At 44.1% G+C, this 22738-nt stretch overlaps 1 protein-coding gene across 1 annotated transcript in view; it reads right to left on the reverse strand.

Annotated features, from left to right (window-relative positions):
- Nucleotides 1-863: 863 nt before the first annotated feature.
- LOC146829993 (uncharacterized) overlaps nt 864-22738 on the reverse strand; it is a 119051-nt gene continuing 97176 nt past the window's right edge. Inside the window, exons 27-28 of the mRNA XM_085603678.1 lie at nt 14628-14768; nt 864-1585 (exon numbers count right to left, since the gene is read on the reverse strand). Coding sequence (XP_085459804.1) covers nt 1566-1585; nt 14628-14768 — 161 coding nt within the window. The 3' untranslated portion in view covers nt 864-1565. The remainder of the gene's footprint in view (nt 1586-14627; nt 14769-22738) is intronic.

Consider the following 22738-nt stretch of genomic DNA (forward strand, 5'->3'; position numbering starts at 1 on the left):
CACCTAGGTAGCAATTCTGCAAAGGGTGGACTGTCAAAGACTTTTTTCCAATTTAATACAATTTGAGTATTATAATATCTACATTATAACCATCTGATTTATTTAATGAGAAAGACTTTTTCCCTTTTTGTGTGGTGTATAATTATTTGCATTTTGGACACCCCACCCATCGTCTACACGTACCTATTTTTAGAAGGCATTTGCTCTAACAAAGCATTGTTGCACTTTTAAGATTGGTTTGGTATGCATGACTTATTCTTGTCACAATTGTGCACTGAAGACATGGATAGTTATGGTACATGTGCAAAACATGCGTGTTCACATCTGAGGAAACTGTAAACATGTGATTTGAGCTTTGTAACACAGTGGATTATAATCAATGTTGGTTGTGGTCATGGTTGCAGCAGATGTCTGATTCAAGGTGGCAATGCACATGTTTGGAGCTTAATTTTATTTTTAATTTGTACCAATCATCCTTTTTAAGGTGTTTTTGTTATGGTTGTACAACAGAAGCCCTACTAACACTGGTGGTGTGCATATGATGGTGTTATGCTCCATAACAGTGGATTTTAACTTCAAATTGATTTCAGTATAATGTGTGTTGAATTGTGCATCCTCACTTTGTTGATGTATTACCACTGTTAGGTCTAATGGTAATTGCCCTTGGAATAGAACACTTCAGATAGCCCCTGTCTTCTATTTTTAGAAACATCAGTAAATAATGTTTTGTGTTCACTCTTTAATGTCAGAGGTCAAGAAATCATGTAAATAATTATTTCAAAACTGTTTCACGATGGTTTTGTGAAAGTGCATTTTGTAGTAACAAATTCACATGTGGTGGAAAAATTAGCCACTCCAAATGGAATAATTTAGCCAATGTTTATTAATCAGAAAATAAATATGACAATTTTTGACAACACTAGGGTCTTGGTCACAAAACCTGTAATGTTGTTCAATGCATTTATAAATGCCATCACGTTAACAAAAAGTGAAACAAAAAGACTTGATCAGTAAATGAGAGGTACTCAGATTCAAAACATTCCAAAATTGATAGGTCTACATAATAAAATGCACATTGAATTGCATCAAGTTACAATAACAACTAATTAAATCTTGTTGTCATTATTATATTTGTGACAATTATAAAGACATATCTTTATGTTGTGTCTCAAGCTAAAAGTTGCCAATACATCCATGAATGTCAATAAGTCAAAAATTTGAAAACTGCTTTGTTAAGGCTCACGGACTATCTAAATTTACCCTATATAGTGGATAAATCAACATAGTAAAGTGCATATCAATTTGCATGGCGTTACAATGACAGTTTGGAACCTGTTGTATTAACATATTTCACAGGCTCAAATCTTATAGCCACCTTAGATAATGTTTCACTGCAACAATGATTTATGATCAAATGAATTCAACAGGGTAATTATTCGGTGAAAATCAGTTTATTCTACTTATAGTGCTCACAAATCATTGTTTCACTACTTGAGAGTAGCCTTACAATTTGTTTGTATCCTCCCATTTTACAATGGAGTCCATTTCAAGAGGAAGTCCATTCCTTAATTGCACCCTTGTCGATCTGAACAAATAAAATAAACAATGAAAAAAGAAGAAAAAAAATGTGTTACAAAAATACAGTACATAACTTAACTTAAAATGATCTCATTTCACACATTTACTGATCATATTTTTAAACAGGGGTCAGGAAGCTTTCTTCTATCTTTAGTATTCATACTTGTTACAAATGAACAAAAAAGTCTTCATCCATGTTTATCCCTGCCAGTGCAGTGCATCCAGCTTCCGGGATGAACCTGGTTTCTACTCTTTGAAGGGATAATACTCTATTCTGTCCTCTTGTGTGCTTAGGTACCAAGTCAATGTCAAAGCATAACCTTTCCCCAATCATCTTCATGAATTTCACTGAACTATACTATAGTTTGCATTCTGGTAAAAAACAAGCTGCTTTACACTCCTTCCAGACTAAGCCTGAAGGCTGCTCTCCACGGCTACAACTTGGAGAGCGTTCTAAGGTTGACCTCTTAAATCACCATAAGGGTTGTCAGGACTGTTGCAAGGTGCCCACGTACATTAGTGGACATCATATACCAGGCCAGCTTCTCCCACTTGTGGCAGCAGTGGGATTCAAGCCTGCATTGTTTTACCAGATAAATCTTTGTATTGATTAACTGAAAAAACTATCACTAGTACTAGGCACATATAAATACAAGCTTAGAATAAGTAAGTTTTACTAAACTTAGGGTTGGGTAAGACAAGGATCTAGCACACCCTTTCTCCAACCTCAGGTAGTTTAGTTCCCACTAGGTTACGTAGGTTCAATAACACACCTCACTTATTATGTATATTAAAGGAGAAGCCAGTGTCTCTCTTCCTACTAGATACAGTGAACTTTCATTCCAAGAACTGAAAGCACTGTAATCAAATAGGAAGCTGAAGACAGGGAGAAGTGCCAACACTCAACACCTCAATCTCCATTTAGTTTTTCACTGTTGCAAGGCCATCTTGCCCATAGGACAGAATGGGGAAGGCTGTGTAATATGTTTCCAGCCTATCTTGTAGGGGTGTTACTGTTGGATGACGTGAGGAAAGCCTCTGGGTCAGATGAACAGGATAGAGTGGGTGGGCCAGGGAATGAAGATAGTGCAGGAGGGGAACCCCTATTTGACCTAGAATCTCAACCTGACCAGGTGGAGCCTGATGATTCCACCTGGACAGTTCAGACCTCCCAGAGGATAACCCAGAGGGCCAAGAGGATGCCTGTTGGACTTGGCCCTTTGTGGCTAAAGTTCCTTAAACCTGTTGCCCTCCTCCTAGACCTTTTTCTGACATTATGTTGCCAACTGAGGTGCTTTGGGCAAAGTGCAAGTGCTCCCTGTATAAAGTGTTATGATAATTGATTGTCCACAATTGGTATGTTTGCCTTACTAGTAAAGTCACTGGTAAAGTGGAATAAGTGTGCCAGGGCTGATAATGCAAATGCTACTAGTGGGCCTGCAGCACCAATTGTGCCACCCACATACATAGCCCTAAAGAGAGAACTCAGGCCTGCCACTGCAGTGTCTGCTCACAGTTTGCAAACTGCCATGTTGTCCTGACAAATGTCACCCACTTGCCAGACCTTACCCTTCCCTTTCCCCGCACTTCCAACACCCCTATAGTAGGCCCAAGGTACCTCCCTGGGCAGGGTGCATTGTCTGTGAAAGGTAGGACATGTACTCAATTGTGTACCATGTCCTAACAGTGAAATTCTCATTTAGTTGTTCACTGTTGCAAGGCCATCTTGCCCATAGGACAAAATGGGGAAGGCTGTGTATTATGTTTCCAGCCTATCTTCCCATAGGCTTAAGATGGAGAGGTGAAGTTTAGTATGCCTGAAATCACAATTTAATAAGACATCCTTCTGTGAAGTTGGTTTTTGAATTGTGTGTTTAGAAACCACGCTTTTAGAAGTGGCTTTTTTTATTTCCAACAATTTTGTGCGTCTCTGCCTGGCTGCGGATTGACTGTCTGGATTTGAATGTTATAGGATCTAGGAAAAGTCTTGACCCAGGGGAGGCATAGGTGAGACAGCACCAGGCTGACCTGCATCTGAATTGTAATGGGGAGGAGTAGCCCCCTGGATGTGAAGAGGCCTGGGCTGCTGCCATAAAAGAATGGCTCCACTTTCCGCTGAGTGATTGAGAAACCAGACCCGCACTATCAAAGGAAGAAGGTGTCACTGGCAGGGAGACACCCAGAACTGGTCTGGACAGGGGTCAGTGCCCCCTGAACACAGAGACTTCCAGGGGTATACCTATGAGAGCTGAAACCCCTGAATGTTGGACTGATCAAGACTGAAAAGGATTGAAACTACTTTGTGGTCAAGAGGAACCTCTGCCAAGGAAGAACAGCTGAAGAGACTAAAGAGAAGGACTGACCTTTGCTGTGTGTCCTGGGGCTGGCCTGCAGTTTGCTGATTTAACTAAGGAGAGGTTAAGGGATTTTGCTGTGTGCTGTGTCACTCTGCCCTGAAAGGACTTTGCGTTGTGCTGTGTCCCAAAGTAACTTGTCCCCAAGGGCTTGAGGAGAGCTAGCTCCCTGCTGTGGAAACTCAGGATTATCAATGTTTCCAAGTGTGTCTCAGGTACGCTGTGTGCGTGTGCTTTTTGCAGCCTGAGACCTTCGTAAGCATTGCCCTAGGACTGTGTGGGCCGAAACCCAGCTGAGTTTCAGCATCGGTTTGTGCGTGTGAAGCCTGAGACTGCCGTAGGGTCTGTGGTGCTGGTTGGAAAGTGCCCCGTGACTGTTATTGTGATTAATGTTCAAAAGAGGAATCTGCCCAAGATCGTCAGCAACGGAGAAGGCAGCGCCGTAACCTGTCCGGCTACAGCATCGCCTTGCATCGGACCTGCGTCGTCATCGGGAGTGCCCAGCAGGATGACCGATGATCGGGGAGAGAGAGAGAGCGATGCAGCACATCCCTCAGGTAAGGCTTGGACTCCGGTTGGGAGCAGCAAGCGTGTGCGGCCTGGGGAGGCGTGCAGAAGGAGTACAGGAGTGCTCCCGTCTCTCTCCTGCTGCATCGCGTTAGACACGCTGAGTCCTCGAGCGGCCTGGACCTGCCTGGCAGTACCGGGGCCGCCCTCGGAAGTTCAGGACTGTTGTCTGTGGTTGGGGCCTAGTGGTGCCCGCGCTAATGGCATTGATTGGCCTGGAGTTATTCCTGCATTACGAATTGCCTTATTACTTTCATTAGGGATTGTATTATTCCTGCATTACGAACTGCCTGATTACGTGCATTGAGGATTGAATTATTCGCGCATTACGAACTGCCTTATTACTTCCATTAAGGAGTGTGTTATAGGTACACTACGAACTGCCTGATTAGGTGCATTGAGGATTGTATTATTCCTGCATTACGAATTGCCTGGTTACGTGCATTGAGGATTGAATTATACTTGCATTACGAACTGCCTGATTACATGCCTTGAGGATTGCATTATTCTTGCATTACGAACTGCCTGATTATGTGCCTTAAGGATTGCATTATTCTTGCATTACGAACTGCCTGATTACGTGCATTGAGGATTGCACTATTCTTGCATTACGAACTGCCTGATTACTTGCATTGAGGATTGCATTATTCTTTCATTATTAACTGCATTAGTCTGATAATACGACCGCATTACGAACTGCATAGCATTGCATTAGGATATCATTTGAACATCGTGAACTGCTCATTAATACCGCAAGAACCTACAAGTGTTTGTTGGCTTAATAACCGGCAATGGGAAATATTACAAATAAATATATGTTGGATGTTTATCATTTGGTCTTACCGTATTTTTTTTCTTGATAAAGATAACGTTATTTTCATACATCAGAGTGGTGCCCATTTGTAGTGTTATCACTGTGTCACTGGGAGTGTGGTTGCAAATACTATACACATTGCCTTGAAGATAAGCCCGGCTGCTCGTGCCAAGCTACCAGGGGGTGAGCAGGGTTTATCCAAGAGGGTGTCCCTCCTAACCCTGACTAGAAGCAAGGGTCCCTATTTGGACTAAGGTAACTGCCTCTGCCAACTAGAGATCGCCAGTTCTAACAATGCCCTTTTCTGAACCTTCTGTGAAGGTGCAGAGTAGACCCATGAGGTCTAGATCCTCCTCTGTAGAATCCAATACTTCTAACCAATCAGTAGGGGCCTTCATTTCTAGTAACGGAGGGAACACTTTTGATAGGTAGTACCAACTGCTTGAACTTGAGAAAGCTAGGCTTAGGCACAGTAAAGAAGTATTGGCCCTTGACAGAGAGTCCCGAGAAATCCAGAAGGCTAGGAAGAAATTAGGACAAGATTTCCAAGGAGGCAGCAACTGTGTACCTAGAATTAAGGAACATTCCTTTGACAATAGGAACCTAAGCAAGATTGTCCCTCCCTACCATGTTGGGGGTGATATCCACTAATGGATAACTGCCTTGGAGAGGGCCTGTAAAGTGCAGAGGGTCTCTCAAGAGCAGTGGGTAGCTATCTTCTGGCTCTCCTTTGGCGACAAAGGTAGAGATAGACTCCTCACTGTTAGAAAAGAGGATGCTGACAATTAATCAATCTTGAAGAGTGCTCTCATTGATGGGTTTTGATTAACCACTGAACAGTACAGGATTAAATTCAGAGACACGCAGAACGCAGAGAATCAGGACTGGGTAGACTTTGTGGATAGTGCTATTAAGGCTCTGGAAGGTTGGTTTCTTGGCAGCAAAGTGCATGATTTTGAGGGATTATACATTTTGATTATGAGTGAGCAGATCCTAAATAATTGCCAAAATCAGCTATTGCATCAGTTCCTGTTAGACTCAGATCTGACTATTCCCCAATAATTGGGAAAGAAGGCAGATGAATGGGTCAGGACCAGGGTGAAGCAGAAAAACCAGGACAATAGTGGTGAATCAAGATAAGGGTGGGGACAAGAGTAAAGTCAAAAAGGAGTCTTTGTCAAGGCCCAAAAAATCTGCATCTGGGGGGGGGGGAGTCAAAATCCAACAAGGCGAAAGGCAAACAGAGACCTTGGTGTTACGTTTGTAAGGTAAAAACCCATTGGACAAAGGATGCTGATTGTCCAAAAGCCAAGGAGACAATGCCTACCACCACTGCCCCTAAGATAACTGCTCACCCTAGCACAAGTGGTGATACAGGGAACAAGGGAATAGTGGGGTCAACCTTAGGATCTGAGGTGGGTTCTGGCTTAGTCAGAACTCCAGCTCGGCTGTATTAGTCTGTGATGGTGGCATAGATATTGCCACCTTACTTGTCAGTCCCAGTAACCTGGGAAAGTACAGACAACAGCCTTTGATCAATGGAACAGAGGCAATTGCTTGCAGGGCCATAGGGGCCAGTGACACAATGGTGACAGATAAGTGTGCGTCTCTTCGACAAATTAGTTCTTGGGGAAATGTACCAAGAGACCAATACAAACAATGTCAGGAATTACCATTCCTTGGCATTTGTTAATTTCAGCTGAGGAGGGGTAACTGGCCCTAAAAAGCTTGTTTGTTGGGCAATGATGTGGAGACTTCAGCCTGGGCTGAAGTTGAATTTGGGACTCAGGTAGCAATGTTGGGGATCTCTGCAGATGTGTTTGCTGTGACCAGGTCACAAGCCAAACTGACATCCACTGAACAGGCCCTGGATCCAGGAACAATGGACCAGGTAACTTCCAAGTGAACTCAAACTCAAAGTGAGGATCAGTCTCTTGAGGGAGATGATCTTAGTCCCTATAAAGGGACTGCCCCAGATGAACTGGAGCCTGATCAGGTTGAGTTCTTGGGGGCAGGGGCCCTTCCAGGGCAGACTTAAGTTTGGAGCAGCAAACCTGCCCCTCTTGAACCCTTAAGACAGCAAGCTGCTGCTGAGGCTGGTGGGAATGTCACTGGGTCCCACAGGATCTACAGGGATAGGGGATTCCTTTACCCAGAGACTAGAGAGCTCAAGCCTGGTGCCACCAGGAGGCTGGTTATACACCTGACATTTAGGGGCTTACTACTCACCCTAGCATATGATATTCCCATGGCATGACACTTAGGCCAAAGTAAAAGTTGGGACAGGCTTGTCTCTCACTTTCACTGGCCTCACATGTCTGAGGACACAAAGGAGTTTTGTCACTCCTGTGCCACTTGCCAAGCCAGTGGTAAGGCAAGTGGCACTACAAAGGCCCCCCTAATATCACTCCCAGTGGTGGGGGTTCCCTTTGAGAGGTTTGGGATTGATATCATTGGCCCCATGAACCCTCCTACAGCATCTAGGCGCAGTTACATACTAGTGGTAGGGGACCATACCAATAGGTACCCTGAAGCAATTCCCCATAGGACCACTACAGCTCCTGTGGTAGCAAGAGACCAATTGGCAATTCTTTGCAGGATGGGCTTCCCTAAGGAGGTTTTAACTGACAGTTATATTACTGCAATGTGAAAAGAGTATGGTGTGAATTACAAATTCACCACACCCTATCATCCTCAATGCAATGGGTTAGTTGAAAGGTTCAACAAAACCCTGATGGGCATGATCATGGGTCTCCCAGAAAAGCCTTGGTGAAAATGGGATGTCCTTCTGCCCTGCCTTCTCTTTGCCTATAGAGAGGTCCCTCAGAAGGGGGTTGGCTACAGCCCTTTTGAACTTCTGTTTGGGCATCCAGTTAGGGGTCGCTTGTGGTTGGGGAAGGATGGGAGTTACCCCTCAAACCTCCCAAAAAAGACATAGTGGATTTTGTACTTGGTCTCCACTCCAGGATGGATGAGTACATGAAGAAAGCAAGTAAAAACCTGGAGGCCAGCCAATAAGTACAAAAAGCTTAGCATGACCAAAAGGATGTCCTGACTGTTTACCAGCCAGGTAAGAAGTTGTGGGTGTTGGAGTCTGAGGCCCCAGCAGATCTCTAAGACCCCATGATAAAATTGAGCAAAAGGGTGAGGTCACCTCTCTGGTGGACCTTGGAACGTCCAGGAGTCCTGATAGGGTGCTCCAGGTGAACAGGCTAAAACCTTTTGTGGACAGGGCTGACATGGGCTTGCTCATGGCAACTGATGAGAGACAGGAGGAAGAGAGTGACTGATCTCCTCCCACAAAACCCTCATGATTGGTCAGTTGATGGTGTAGCCTTGCCAGGCAGCCTCAATGACCAACAGCAGATTGAGTGCAGTAAAGACCTCAATCAATACAGGCATATGTTCTCTCTGACACAGTCAAACCACCTGGTGTAGCTATGAAGTGGACACATGTAAGAGTCTACATGTCAAGAGTAAAATCTACAGGCAGCCTAAGCATGTAATAGAATGCAACAGGACAGATATCCAAAAGATGCTGGGATTGGGAGTGATTGAACACTCAGAAAGCCCTTGGGCTAGTCCAGTGGTCCTGTTATCAAAACCTCACACCTCGGGTGGTTAGAGAGAGATGATGTTTTGGGTTGATTACAGGGGACTCAATGCAGTCACTAGGGCTGATGCTCATCCAATTCCTAGGGCAGATTTGCTTATTGACACTTTGGCCTTATGGAGGTTCATGAGCACATTTGACCTAACTGCCAGCTATTGGCAAATCAGACTAGCTGAGGATGCCAAACCAAAACAGTATTCTCAGCCCCTCGTGGGCATTATCAAATTATTGTGATGCCCTTTGGTTTGAAGAATGCACCTGACACATTCCAAAGGCCGGTGAATAAAGTTCTCACAGGTCTGGAAGCCTATAGTGCAGCATATCTTGATGATATAGCTGTCTTTAGCTCCACCTGGGAGGATCACCTAAACATTTTTTGGAGGTTCTGCAGAAAACAGGCCTCACTATCAAGACCACCAAGTGCCAGATAGGGCTGAGCAAGGTTGTGTACCTGGGCCACCTTGTGGGTGGAGGCCAGGTTCAACCATTGCAAAGCAAAATCCAGACCATTATGGACTGGGTTACTCCAACTACCCAGGCTGAGGTCAGAGGTTTCTTGGACCTGATTGGGTACAGCAGAAGATTTGTCAAAGGCTATGGGTCCATAGTGACCCCTTTGAATGATCTGGCATCCACGAAAATGCCCAAGAACGTTCAGTGGACAGTTCGCTATCAGAAGACATTTGATGATCTCAAGCAGGCCATGCGCACTGCTCCCATTCTACAGATTCATGACTACTCTAAGCAATTCATTCTCCAAACAGATGCATCTGATATGGGGGTAGGGGCAGTGTTGTCACAACTTAATGCAGAGGGCCAGGATCAACCAGAAGATTTTATTAGCAGAAGGTTGACCCCCAGAAAGAAAAGTTGGTCAGCCAAAGGGAGGGAGGCCTTATCTGTGGTCTTGGCCCTGAAGAAGCTGAGACCATACTTGTTTAGCACTCACTTATTGTTCAGACGGACAATAAGCCCCTCTTATGGCTCAAACAGATGAAGGGTGAAAATCCCAAATGTTTGAGGTGGTCCATTTCCCTACAGGGGATGGACTATACAGTGGAAGAGAGACCTGGGAGAAACCATGACAATGCAGATGGACTCTCCAGATATTTTTAAGTAGAAAATAAAGACTCATCTGGGAAAGATTAGTCAATGTCCTTACGTTTGGAGAGGGGTGTAGGAAAGTAGGATCAGCTTCTTATGGTTACCCCCACTTTTAGCTTGATGTGATGCTGTTTTTGACTAGTCTAACTGGGATACTGCTAATCAGGACCCAAGTATATGTTATGTTATGTTCATCTGGAATTTATACAGCGCGCGGCTACTCCCAGGAATGTCCCGGCGCTAAACAAAAAAGACCATGCAACAGAAACAGAAATACTCCCAAGGCAGAGACAGCGAAAACACATTTATAGTTGAAAGAGGCATGTTTTCAGTTTTTGGTGAGAACCCCATCACACCAAATACAGTGATTCAGGGATGTGTATATTCCCTAGTTCAAGATGGCCATGACATCGGAATTGAAAAAGTATGCATTTTGACTATGTCAATAATAACGACATACACAAGCCCCTAACTGGGAGGATACAGAGAGTGACACAAACATATGATTTTCTTCACGACACCAAAACACCGTTTTATTACTATACTTGAACATCGACAGATAAACGAATAACTAAAGGGAAATGAGTCCGCACCATGAGAACTACTCGTTTCACGAAAACTTCATGTACCATAATCCCCGTAGCGATACATGCGCAGTACACACTTCCGCTAAGGGGCGTGGCCTCGGAGCTCCGGAAACAGACGGGATCATCCATCGAGGCCCGAATAGAAGCTTTAAACCATGGCCACGAGAACGGGAGTGATTCCAAGCTGTGGGAACCAATACCGAATAGGTGTCTACACGGGGCAGGACCCTTGGTGGCGTGAGTAATATGAATGTGTGATTTAAGTAGACGAGGCAGCGAGTTGAGACACAGAATGATTACGAATGAGTAGTTGCCCACTTTGCCTCGTTTCCTTCTCTCTCTTTTTCTTTCATATTTCGACCACGATGTGTGGGACTGGACTTCCTCGCTATGAACGGTAATGTCAAAAACCTTGGTCGTATGGTCGGGGATGCACTGGTTTGCATACAATTTTTATGTTGCGAATTCACAGTGTGTGACTACAGGGCTACCCTACGTATAGAGGTCCCACATGATGTTTATCCTCTCCTAGATTGGGGTAAGCGACATTGTGTGACATATGCGAGAGTGTTAATGCGTATTCACCACATAGGAATGAATTAGGAGTGGATTTGTTTTAAACTTGTGTTGATGCACTGAAAGTTCGACTGATAAGACTGATGTCTTATAATTACACGCAAATGGATATGTGTAGATAGGATGCGGTATAATACCGCCACCTTAATTATCACACGCCACAAGTATGAGTGAAAATAGGATGCGGAAAATTTCCGCCACCTAAAAATATATATACGCCACAATGCTGTGTGTTACTTCTACGAGTGGCTATGCCCTAATCACGCGCACATTCTATTTCATGGATTCACGTATGATGATGTGGAGAGTATAGAGACAATCACATTATTTTTGATGATATGTTTCTTTGCTAAAGGGAATTGACGCGCTATATATGTTGTTCGTCTTCTTTTATGTTTTTCACAGATGGAGTGAATTCATTTACGGAACAATAGAATTTAATAAGGAGCAGCTACCTGCCCTTACTGCACATTAGTATAGGGAACTTCCCTTCTACTTTTCTAAATCTTACAGGGGGTACATGCCCTGATGAATGTCCGTACACCCTTCATGGGGCATTAAGGACAGAAACATGTTGGCAAAAGGGTCCTAGGACCATAATATCCCTGGACACCCTCTTCTTCTGTTTTTAATGCCAGTGCCAAACCCAAGAAAAAAGGGAAACTGGGGTCTGACACAGATTTTTAATCTTTATACCCCCTGGCCAAAATCATCTTATTAAGTGCTCCCTGAAACATTGGTCGAGCCCACCCTGACCTCTAGGCGTCAGGGTGTCCCGATGATGAAGCATGACACCACTAGGGTGTGTGAGGGAATATAATATAAAAAGGACTTGCTTCCTTCCCCACACTTAGGTGGTGCTATATACTTCAGATAGGGCATACCATCATCTGAGTTAGCAATAGATATTTATTGCTGACTGGTCCATCACGGGAGTACTTATAGTGATTCAGTGTTTACCCACGGGAGGGCGTACTCCCTCATAGAGTTCCTCTCGGCCCCTTGCCTAACTAGGAGTCTTTCCTAATATAGGTTTGTGTATTATCCTAGTACATGGTACCCATGTTCCCAGGGAATAGGTACCTCAGAGGTTCCCCATTGGCCGAAGCATGTATTATGCCACCCATGTGGGACCATTCAAATTGGAACTACAGGCCTGCCATTGCAGCCTTTTTAAGTTGGTGCTTGCACCACTTACTAAAGATATAGGTTTTCTATAAGTGTTCTGAAGTCCTCCATTGGGTTCAACTGTGGTTTCCAACACCTCTTCACCGCTATGCACCCGGCTTTCCTGGTATAGGTAACTTGGTTGCTAGGGTATCCACAGGTGCAGTGCCTCTCCAACCTTCTGTCTTCTACGGGGTTTCTTCAGTGTAGACTGGGAAAGGTTCTTCATTTTTAAAACTCTAACCACGAATTATATGTAGAGTTGTATGAAGCTCGGGTTCATGTTCCCACACTGCACACGCTCTCCGTGGGCTCCCAATCTACACACCTTGGGTGGTTCCTTGGGGTCCCAGCGATTCTACATCCTCTTGACACTGTCCCGACTCGAGTCGTGGTTCTTATACCACTTTCTCAGTATTTGGTTTGGTCCCCCCTTGGACCCACTGTGCATCAGTGCTATTTACTGTGATTTCTTTGCTAAAGTAATGTGGGCTTTGTGTCCAAATAGTGTTATTTAATAAATACATATTTTAAAAAAACTTTGTGTGGTTCTTTTTCATTTCATCTATACTATAAGATTGCATTCTTGTAAAACAAGCTGCTTTACACTCCTTTAAGACTTACCCTGAAGGCTGCTCTCCACAGCTACCACTTAGAGAGCTTCAAAGGTTGTCCAAGACCCCTTAAATCACCATAAAGGTTGTCTGGACTGGTGCAAGTGCTGTGTGTCAATTTAGATGGCCGTACATAGGTTTACTGAATCATGTCCTTATATGGGCACACTTCAACTTGCCCTTATTTAGGCACAGAATCCCAGTCCTTATTTAGGCATTGGCAATACAATCCAAATACAGGCATGGACACTTACATCCTTCCATCCCACGTCACAACGAGTTCTTAGAAACCAGACCCTTAAGCTCTTGGGATTTTCCCTGCTTGGATTATTGATTTCTCCAACAACTCATATATTATGCATGAACTACTATTCCTTAGGGGTTCATTCATGACGTCTTCCTCTGCCCGACTTTACATCAATGCTAGCATTCCTAGACACCTTCCAGGTATAAATATACCTTCACTTGCCCTGGCAAAGCACGCATGGCACACCTCGGATATCCGGCTCGCCACGGCAAGTCCAGAAGGAGTTCGAGTCCCCGCCTGACGCACTGAACAGACGCTGTCTTCCCTGCATGCAGAGATTCCAGCTTCCAGTGTTCTAACTCCCCTTTTGGGGTGTTAGAGCTCGAGATCCAGAAAGAGATTCCCACCTCTCTCATTCTAAGGTATGGAGCTGACTAGAACCTAGGAAAACTCTTGGCATATCATATAAATATAATATCATATACCAACTTAAGCTCATACCAACCATAGCTTAAACCAGCACCTACTTCTTACTTCGTACTGCACCTCGGTTAGGTACACTGGGGTAGAATTATTTACAAGCATCAGATGAGTATCCACCTTTAGCCTGTGTATTTATGTGTATGTGTATAGATATTGATCATAACTAAAAGACAATGCTGTTGCAGTTTTATTTCTTCCTACTGCTGACGCTGTGCATATTATATCTTGCTTACTGTCTAATGATCGTAAAAGCTCATATCACTTACACGAGAACTAAGACTGTTCAATAAATCCTTATATTGAAAACGCCCGTCTTTCTATTTCTGTGTAACTCTGCAGAAACTAGGCATGCACGATTGACTGAGTGAAACTTATCTATTGTTTCCACGATTATGAGACATGTTCCAATTCCAAAGGGAAACAAAGTTGTCATGTTTATGCGGTTGTCAGAAACTAATCCCTTCTTGTTCATTCAAGAAGTTTCTAGTGACCTCTGCGTTACCTGGCAAACAAGTAATTAAGCTTAATATACTCGATAGGAGCATACTGACTTCAGTCCAATGCAAAGAACTATAGTGTATATTATTCAAATGTGCAGAGCCTATAGGAGAAATAGGAATGACATTACACAAGTTGCTCACTTACATTAGTGAACATCATATACTAGGCCAGCTTCTCACAGAAGGCCATACAGGTGATGCCAACTCTGAAGTTTTCAAAGTCAAACTTTCCTGTACCACATAGAAAGTATGGTGGAGACCATTGTGTCACTACTTTTGTATGTGAATTTGACATGCACTCCACAAAGAGAGGGATTTCGCTGTACAAATCTAGTCAATCGTTTGATATTTCAAATTAGCCTCAACTGTTTTACAAGAAACTGGAAATTGAAAACACAGACGTCCTTCTTCTTAGCACCTTACCGTTCGGCTGAAGTGGATTGAAGCACCAGATGGTTCCCGGTTTACTGTCATCATAGCAGCAGCCTTTTACATTGCACTGCTCTTTGGTGATTCCTCCGTAGCCACAATTGACTCTTGATTTTGGTTCAATGGCACATTTGACTGTGGAAAACACGTTTGTTTAAATAAAAGATACATCTTGCAATTACAGGTTAGCAAACGAAACTGGAGATTGTCTATCAAAATCCATCAGGTTGAATTTATATTATGCGTAACTCATTTGAAGATATGTTGGCAAATCCAGAGATTACACACATTGTGGTTAATTTTCCTTCTCTGCCAAGACAGAGTTGGAAACTCCAACAAAGATAGAGTTGTCCTGCATCAGTAGTTTTATTTTCACCTAAGGAGATCTAAGCACCATGGACAAAGATACTTCAATGGAAAATCCACTAATGCCCTCCTCTGCCAGTGGATTTTCTGCGCTAGTGGAATTTGCATCTCAAAGTTTGGACACTACAGATGCACCCTGGGAGTACACTGTCAATGACTGCATGTCTACTCTGTCTAACATGCTGGGTGAAGTAGATGATACTAAGCCTTAAGTGAAAGTCCACTCCCTTTGTTCAGCAGACTGCCAAGGTAATGACTCCAACAGACATAGAGGCAGACCCCTCACTCACTCAGGCAACTGATATTCAACAATATTTAGCATCATTTACTCAACAATGACACCATGGGTGAAGCAGCTAAAGTATTTTATGTGGTGGAATATCAGCCATATGCAGCACCCCAAAGTGTCTATGCAACTAGAAGTCCACGCAGGAAATCAACCATTTCCTGTCAGATTTTATTTACTGTTCTCCTCCAAATGAGAACGTGAGTCTATTACATAAATGCAACGATAGTTTGCTCTAGAAATCTGCTGAAAAGTACTCCTTACATTGGACAAATACTTGACAGTTATGTCCTGAGCAAACTAGTGCTGCAATAATTGGCAGAAAAATTAGATGAGCTGTTCTGGGGAATGTGTAGTGGGTTACATATGCGTCAGATTCAGAGACTCTCGTCTCTTTACATTTTAGAATTATTGCTCATATCCTACAAAGCACTCATTGCAAAGCTTTTTTTATTTAGTCCTACTTTTCACTAAGATTTTTCCAAATTCAAATTATCTTTCGCTTTGAGTAGATATTTCTCAATTTGGCTATCTTACGAATATTTACCTGATGTCATCTGACAAAGTTGTTTTGGGGATTTTCTGTTATATCATTGTGGCGTACAATGCTTGCTCAGTTAAATGTCATATTTGAAAGCATGGACATTTGAAATATTGCCTCACACAACAGCTTCAAAGCCCAATCACAGTTGAAATTTGAGGTGGTAAAGCAAAGTTAAGCATGAAAACTCTACCTTTCTCAATCTTTATTGTAAGTTCAGCGAAGGTAGATGTGAATCACTATGATTGTTGTTCTAGTCCAAGATATTTTTAAACTAGCAAGCCGTTTAGGCTTAAAGAGGAGAAATGTATCTATTTCTCCCTGTGACTTCCTTTTGCTTTGTATGATGCATTCCACACCCCATATAGCAAAAGGAAAATGCCTTTAAGGATTGGTTTTGGGCAGGAAGGTGTCCCTTCATGCAGGAAAACATTCCCTACTGTAAGGCAGGCACACTTGCCTTCCAATAATACCTTCATGGGTTCCAGGCACAAGAAAAAGTAGGCAGCAGAAATGCACCACATCTCTGTAAACATGGTGCTTTATTGATATCTCAATAAAACGTAATGCAGCCACTGAGTTGCCTTGCTGCACTGCATGACATGTTTATAAATCTGGACCTTTGATTCTGTCAGTGAAAAGGACTAGAATTATTACTTATTTTTCAAATGTGTTTCTCCCAGTATGAAACTCATTTTATTAACGATGTGGACTCTATGGGGCATACTTACAAAGTACTATTGAGTAAGTAATGTAGTACTTCTCTGGTACTCATTAATACATGAACATTTACATTTGCACCAATACACTCAAAACTGGAATAAAAATTAAATATTCACGGTCTATTCATACACAAAAAGTAAAAAAATAATTAACTGAGCCCTATTTCCAATTTTATTAACAGGCAGTTGGACATTTAGACCTAAAAACAAACACATTTAAAAGTATATAAAACATAACGTTTAATGTTACTTCCCATACCAATAAACTCTTTTGTGATGCTTGTGATGTGTTTGAGTCACTAACTGATATTGATAACTAATAACTAACTGATAGAAATCAGATATGACTAATGATTATTGAACAAGCAACTGGTTTATGTGCAGAGACTGTAACATCTGTAATGAAACACGACACCCCACAGTCCCGGGTGGGGTTTGTTAAATGTGTGCAGCAAGCTGATGGGAAATGAGTATTGCCCTTTAGAAATGGATCATCAACAAATGTCCCTAGTGTATGGTATTGAGGTACCTAGGACATAGGTACACCAGGGGTCCCCCATGGTCTGAAGCATGTATTATGCCACCCATTGGAGACCAATCAATTTGTAACTATAGGCCCACCATTGCAGCCTGTATAAACTAGTACTAGCACCACTTACGAAAGATATAGGTTTCCCTATATCTAAGGTCACTGCACTTAAAACCTATAAGTCACCCCTAATGCAGGCCTTTCAATCCTGAAGGCAAGGTGCTCGGTTCTAAGTGTGGGGGTGCCCCTGCACGAGCAGGGCCACCCCTACAACCTTCAGAGTCCATTCTCCCAGGTTGTAAGTAAAACAGCCATATAACATATAGAGGGGCACAGCGTCATTATGCAGTGACCATCTCAAAACTGGATGTAACATACCCTATTATGTTTGGTATCAAATATGTTGGAATCATACCCCCACACCATAAATTGTGAAAACTAGCTCTGATGTGTCCCCACTCGAAAATTGATTTCCGGGCCATCTAGCTAAGTCAAAAACGTGAAGGATCGTGGTTGTAGGAGAGTAGGGTTTACACTTATGTTGCCCCCAATTTTTTTCTGATGTTAACACTGGTTTCTGGCTATAGTCTGGCTGGGTCCATGCTAATCAGGGCCCCAGTCTCTCTGTTCTCTCTAAACAACTTGGAGTGCATATTAGATGCACTAGTGATTGGATACTGGGGTACCTTATGAGCCCCCAGTATATGGTACCCTAGGTACCAAGGGCATAGGTACTTCAAAGGCCTATCAGGGGTTGAAGCATGTATTATTCCACCCCTGGGAAGCAGACTAAATCTGACAACACAGGCCTGCTACTGCAGCCTGGGTGAGGTGGTGTTAGCACTCCTCACTGACATATAGGTTCCCTGTATCTCACCTTACACACACATATAAGCCTATCAGTCACCCCTAAGGCAGGCCCTGTCAATCCTGAGGGCAGGGTGCTTGGTTTACATGTGAGGGGGTGCCTCTGCCTGAGCAGGGCCCCTCTACAGCTCTCAGAGTCTATTCTCTGTGGCTGTTTGTGGATGCGGTTAAACCATATACTCTTAAGTGCATTATAACCTCGCGGTAAATGCTAACTCTGGGATGGCTGCATCAAAACATGTCGTGTTTGGTGTAAAACGCTTTGGAATCATACCCCCACACCAGTAACTGCTGTGGGAGTATGATCCCACCCTTCTAGAGGGATAGGCATGTACCTACTGTGGAAACACGGTAGAATCCTGAAAGAGCCCTGGCATCACAAAATGGATGACACCAGCACAGACACTGGGCTGCCCTCCTGCTGCTGACCGAAACTCACAGTGGAGGAGGCCCAACAATAGGCATCCTGTCACAGGGAGGTGTCACCACCTTCCAGACAGGATTTAGTGTGTTGGGGCTGGGTGGGTGCACTCCTAGAGTGCTTTGAAGTCCTGCACTGGGGGAGCAGTAGGCTCCTCTGTGCATATGCCAGCTCAAACCAGTTGAGGGGCTACCTGCCCCTGCTCTGGCGTGAAACTGGACAAAGGGAAGTGGGTGTAACCACCCACTCCCCTGACCCTCCCATAGGAGTGGTCATAGAGCTAGTCCCTCCCTTTCCTTTATTATAAGATAGGGAACCCTTGCCATTGTAAACTAGATATCCCTAGATGATGCTCTACAAGAAGAATCCTGGACCTGCGACATCCCACTACCTTTGGAAGACTGAAGAATCTCCCTTGGAGTCAAGGAGTGACTCCCCTGCTTGGCAGGCACCAAAACTTTGAATCAATGGTCACAAACTTTCCCGCTCCCGCCAGAGTCTGAAGTCCCTGCAGCCCCAGAAGTGGATTTCCTGACTTCTCGATGGCCCCGTGAGTCTCCAGCAGAGCTGATATGAGTGGACCCCATGAATGATGAGGAACAGCAATACCCAGGCACCATTCACTATTTTCAAGTGCAATCCCTTCACGACATTCTATGAACTTGTGCATTGGACCACGTGTGGTCCCAGCCTCCAGCAGTATTTCCACCGAAGATCAGAGGCCTACTTCGCCCGAGTGACCGTGGGCTCCTGAGAAGTGAATCCTCATGAGGCGTCTTTGCGATCCCTTTCCCATTGGCTTGTGGGTCCCCTGAAGACTTTGTCATCAAACCAAAGGGCTCCCCTGGTTGCTTCAGGCCTGCCCTGACTTACCCTTGCTGGGTGAGTCCCTCAGACCTTACTGGTCTGCACCGCTGACTTTCTTCACTTTCCATGAGACATGCTGTTGCCAAGGCTTGTTGGCTCCAATCCGGTTGCCGACAACTCAGTAAGCTGCAGACTTAGTGTGACACACCGAATCCAGCTCCTGGTTGTCGTCAACACCTCCTGGACCTCGTGCTGAAGAGTCAAGACACCCATGATCACCTGAAATCACCCGACGACTGTGGGCATCCATCTTCCTAGGCCCGGGTCACTGGCAAGTGACTTTAAATACTATCTCCTCTGCTTTCAGGTCTTCTTTCTTAATAATACATCCTTGGATTCCACCGGACACTTCTCCTGTCTTCACAAGCAGCAAGCCTTCTTTGGCTCCCATTGAAAATGACGCCGCGACCTGACACCAAAAGACACCTATGCACCCGGCTTTCCTGGGTGAAGTAACTCGTGCACTCCGGTGCTCCTGTGTGTGATGGCTCTAGAACTACTTACCCTGTAAGTGACTTGCTCATAGACTCTTCCGAAGTACCCTAAAACTTTAAAATTCCAACCGCAACTCGCTCCATTGAAGACGATTGGGATCCGTGGCTGTGTTCTCACACTGCATGCGTCTCCCGTGGGTCCTTTACTTACCTGCCTTGGGTGTATTAGTGAGGCCCCAGAGGTTCTGAAGACCTTAGGCCTTCTCCCTTCTCAAGTCATTCTTCTTATACCTCTTTTTTAGTATATGGTCTGGTACGCCCCTAGGGCCCCAGCCATATAAGTGCTTAATTTGTTGTGAAACATTGATTTGTGCATATGTTCCTGACTTCTAATCTCATAAAGAGATTAATAGAGTGTGTCTAGAAATAAATACATATATATATTTTGTATATATACCTGTGTGGTGTCCTTTCATTTGGTAATTCAAGAGATTATAAGGTAAAACAAGCTGCTTTACATTCCTCAGAGACTTAGCCTGAAGGCTGCTCTCCACAGCTACCACTAGGATAGCTTTCTTTAAAATGTTGTCTTAAACCTATCTACCATAAGAGTCGAATTGCACTGGTGCAAGGTGGCCACTTTAACTAGTGACCAGCATAAGCCAGGCCAACTTCTCACAGTGGTGATAGGAGAAAGTTAAGATTTCCTTCACTCCTTCTTGCTGCCAAGGTGTCAAAATTTTTCTGATATTTGATATGTGCCCACAGTGTTTGGTCACTCCAGCATTTATCAGGACCCTTCGGATCCCCAATTGTATGAACCTCTCTACCTGGCTTAGGTGCAGAGGATTCCCTTAAATAACGCACACTTGTTCACCTGTGGGGAAAAAATAACAGAAGGGGGAAAACACAGTTACTTATAGCTAGGCTAACTGTGCCCTTAAAATGTATCCATAAGCGGAGAATCACCATCCCCTAATGGTTTATTCCCATATTACACCACTATCATGATCCACCACGATGCTCGCTATACACAATATGGTTTAGATAAGTAGCACCGAGTCCTAAATTGGTACAAAACATTCAAAACGGAACAATGTTTGCAAAATATTATCTGCAGGAAACACCAGGGCAGTAAGCAGGAGTGAAGGAAATCTTAATCTTCTCCTATCACCACCATTCTTCATGTTTTTAACTTAGCCAGATAACCCAGGATTTTGTTTTTCGAATGGGGACACATCAGAGCTAGTTTTAACCTTCATTGCACTTTTCTTCGGTGATCTCAATTAATATGTTAGCATTGTTTTTCTCACCCTTTTGCTCCACCCCAGGCTATGGTCTGCGCAAGGGTGTATTGAAGGAAGCCCAATATAGAAGCATGTCACAATTTTCTGAAGGAGGGCAGTATTTTCTCACTGAGCATGTGCCACCTTTGTTAATGCATTTCCCTACTCCTTTGTATGTGTTGTGTTTAGTGTATTCAGGCCGGGTGGAAGTGCTTGCTAGCGTCACTCAAGCTGCTTGAAGGGCACACTTGGTGCCCTCCTTGCATAGTCTAGTTCAAACCAGCTCAGGAAGCCGTTGGCTCCTGCTCTGGCATGAAACTGGACAAAGGACATGGGAGTATCCTCCCCACTGTCCAACTCCTCACCTGGGAAGGCACCTTAAATCATCCCATCCCTTTCCTTAGGGTACTTAAGGGCTTACCTAAGAGTGGGTCCCTGGATTTGAAGTGAGACAAGATTCATTTCAAGACACCACTTCTACTTTGACCGTTTGGACAGTCTGGATTTCGCTGGACTTTACTCTGGGCATCCAGGCTGCAACTGGGAAGATTCCTGCTGCTTCTAATCTCGTTGCCCTACTCGTCTGCTGCAATGCATGTTCTTGTGCTCCATACAGGAACCAAGAATCTTCATCCTCACCGCATCACTTGCATCGTGGGCTTGCTCCTTTGATGGGCTGCACTAGGTCCTCTTGCAGTTCCAGTGTTCCAGCCTCTGGGTCCTTTTGAGGGTCACCTCTGAATTCTGTGGGCTCCCCTGATTGCTCGGTGCCTGCCCTGACTCCCCTGCTTGTGGTGAGTCACCTAGACCTTGCTGGTTCCGACACTGCTCCTTCTTCACTTTCCACATTGTTTGCAGTTGCCAAGGTTTGTTGGTGCTCTCGATGGACATCGACCCCTCAACTCTCCACATACAAGGTGGGACAGCTGATGAACAGCTCCTGGTCTTCCTGGTCTTCCACAGCATTGCCTGGTCTTCACAGCTGCAGTTACAAGGTCACCGTCATCTTTCCTGCTTTACCAGACATCAGTGGGCATTCATCTTCCGTGCCTCCTGGTCCCTTCTGAGTGGCATAGGCTCTATCCCCTCAGCGTGCAGGTACTTCTCAGCTTGAATCCACCTTTGGGTTCCACTGGACACTTTCACCTTCTCCAGCAGCGTCTTCTTCCTGGAATCATCCTTTGAGTTCGACTACGGTTTCCGAGACCACTTCACACCTATGCACCTCTCTTCCCTGGGATAGGTAACCTGGTTCCTAAGGTATCCATTGGTGGGGTGGCTCTCCAACCTTCTGTCTTTCACAGGGTTTCTTCAGTGTCCACTGTAGAGGGTCCTTCTTTAAAATTGCAACCACGTCTTTCTCAATGACTTGCATTGATACTGCGGTTGTGTTCCCACTCTGCACATGGCCTCCGTGGGGCTCCTGGTTACTTACCCCGGGTGATTCATTGGTCCCCGGCACTTCTGCATCTTCTGGGTTGTGGTTCACACATGACTATTTTACAATATGGTTTGGTCTCCCCCTGGTGACCTCTATTGAAAACTATTGTGTGCATTTTGTGTATCTGCAGCTTGGAGATATCGGTATGTGTTAGTGAGTGTCTTATAATAAATACATATTTTTTATAAATACAATGTGTGGTTCTTTTTCACTTAATCTATACCTATAAGATTATGTTCTGGTGAAACAATCTGCCTTACACTCCTTCTGGACTAATCCTAAAGGCTGCTCTCCACAGCTACCACTTGCAGATGTTTCTAAGGTTGTATAAGACAACTAAAATCA

This window comes from Triturus cristatus, chromosome 5_1, assembly GCF_964204655.1.
Source record: "Triturus cristatus chromosome 5_1, aTriCri1.1, whole genome shotgun sequence".
NCBI lineage: Eukaryota > Metazoa > Chordata > Amphibia > Caudata > Salamandridae > Triturus > Triturus cristatus.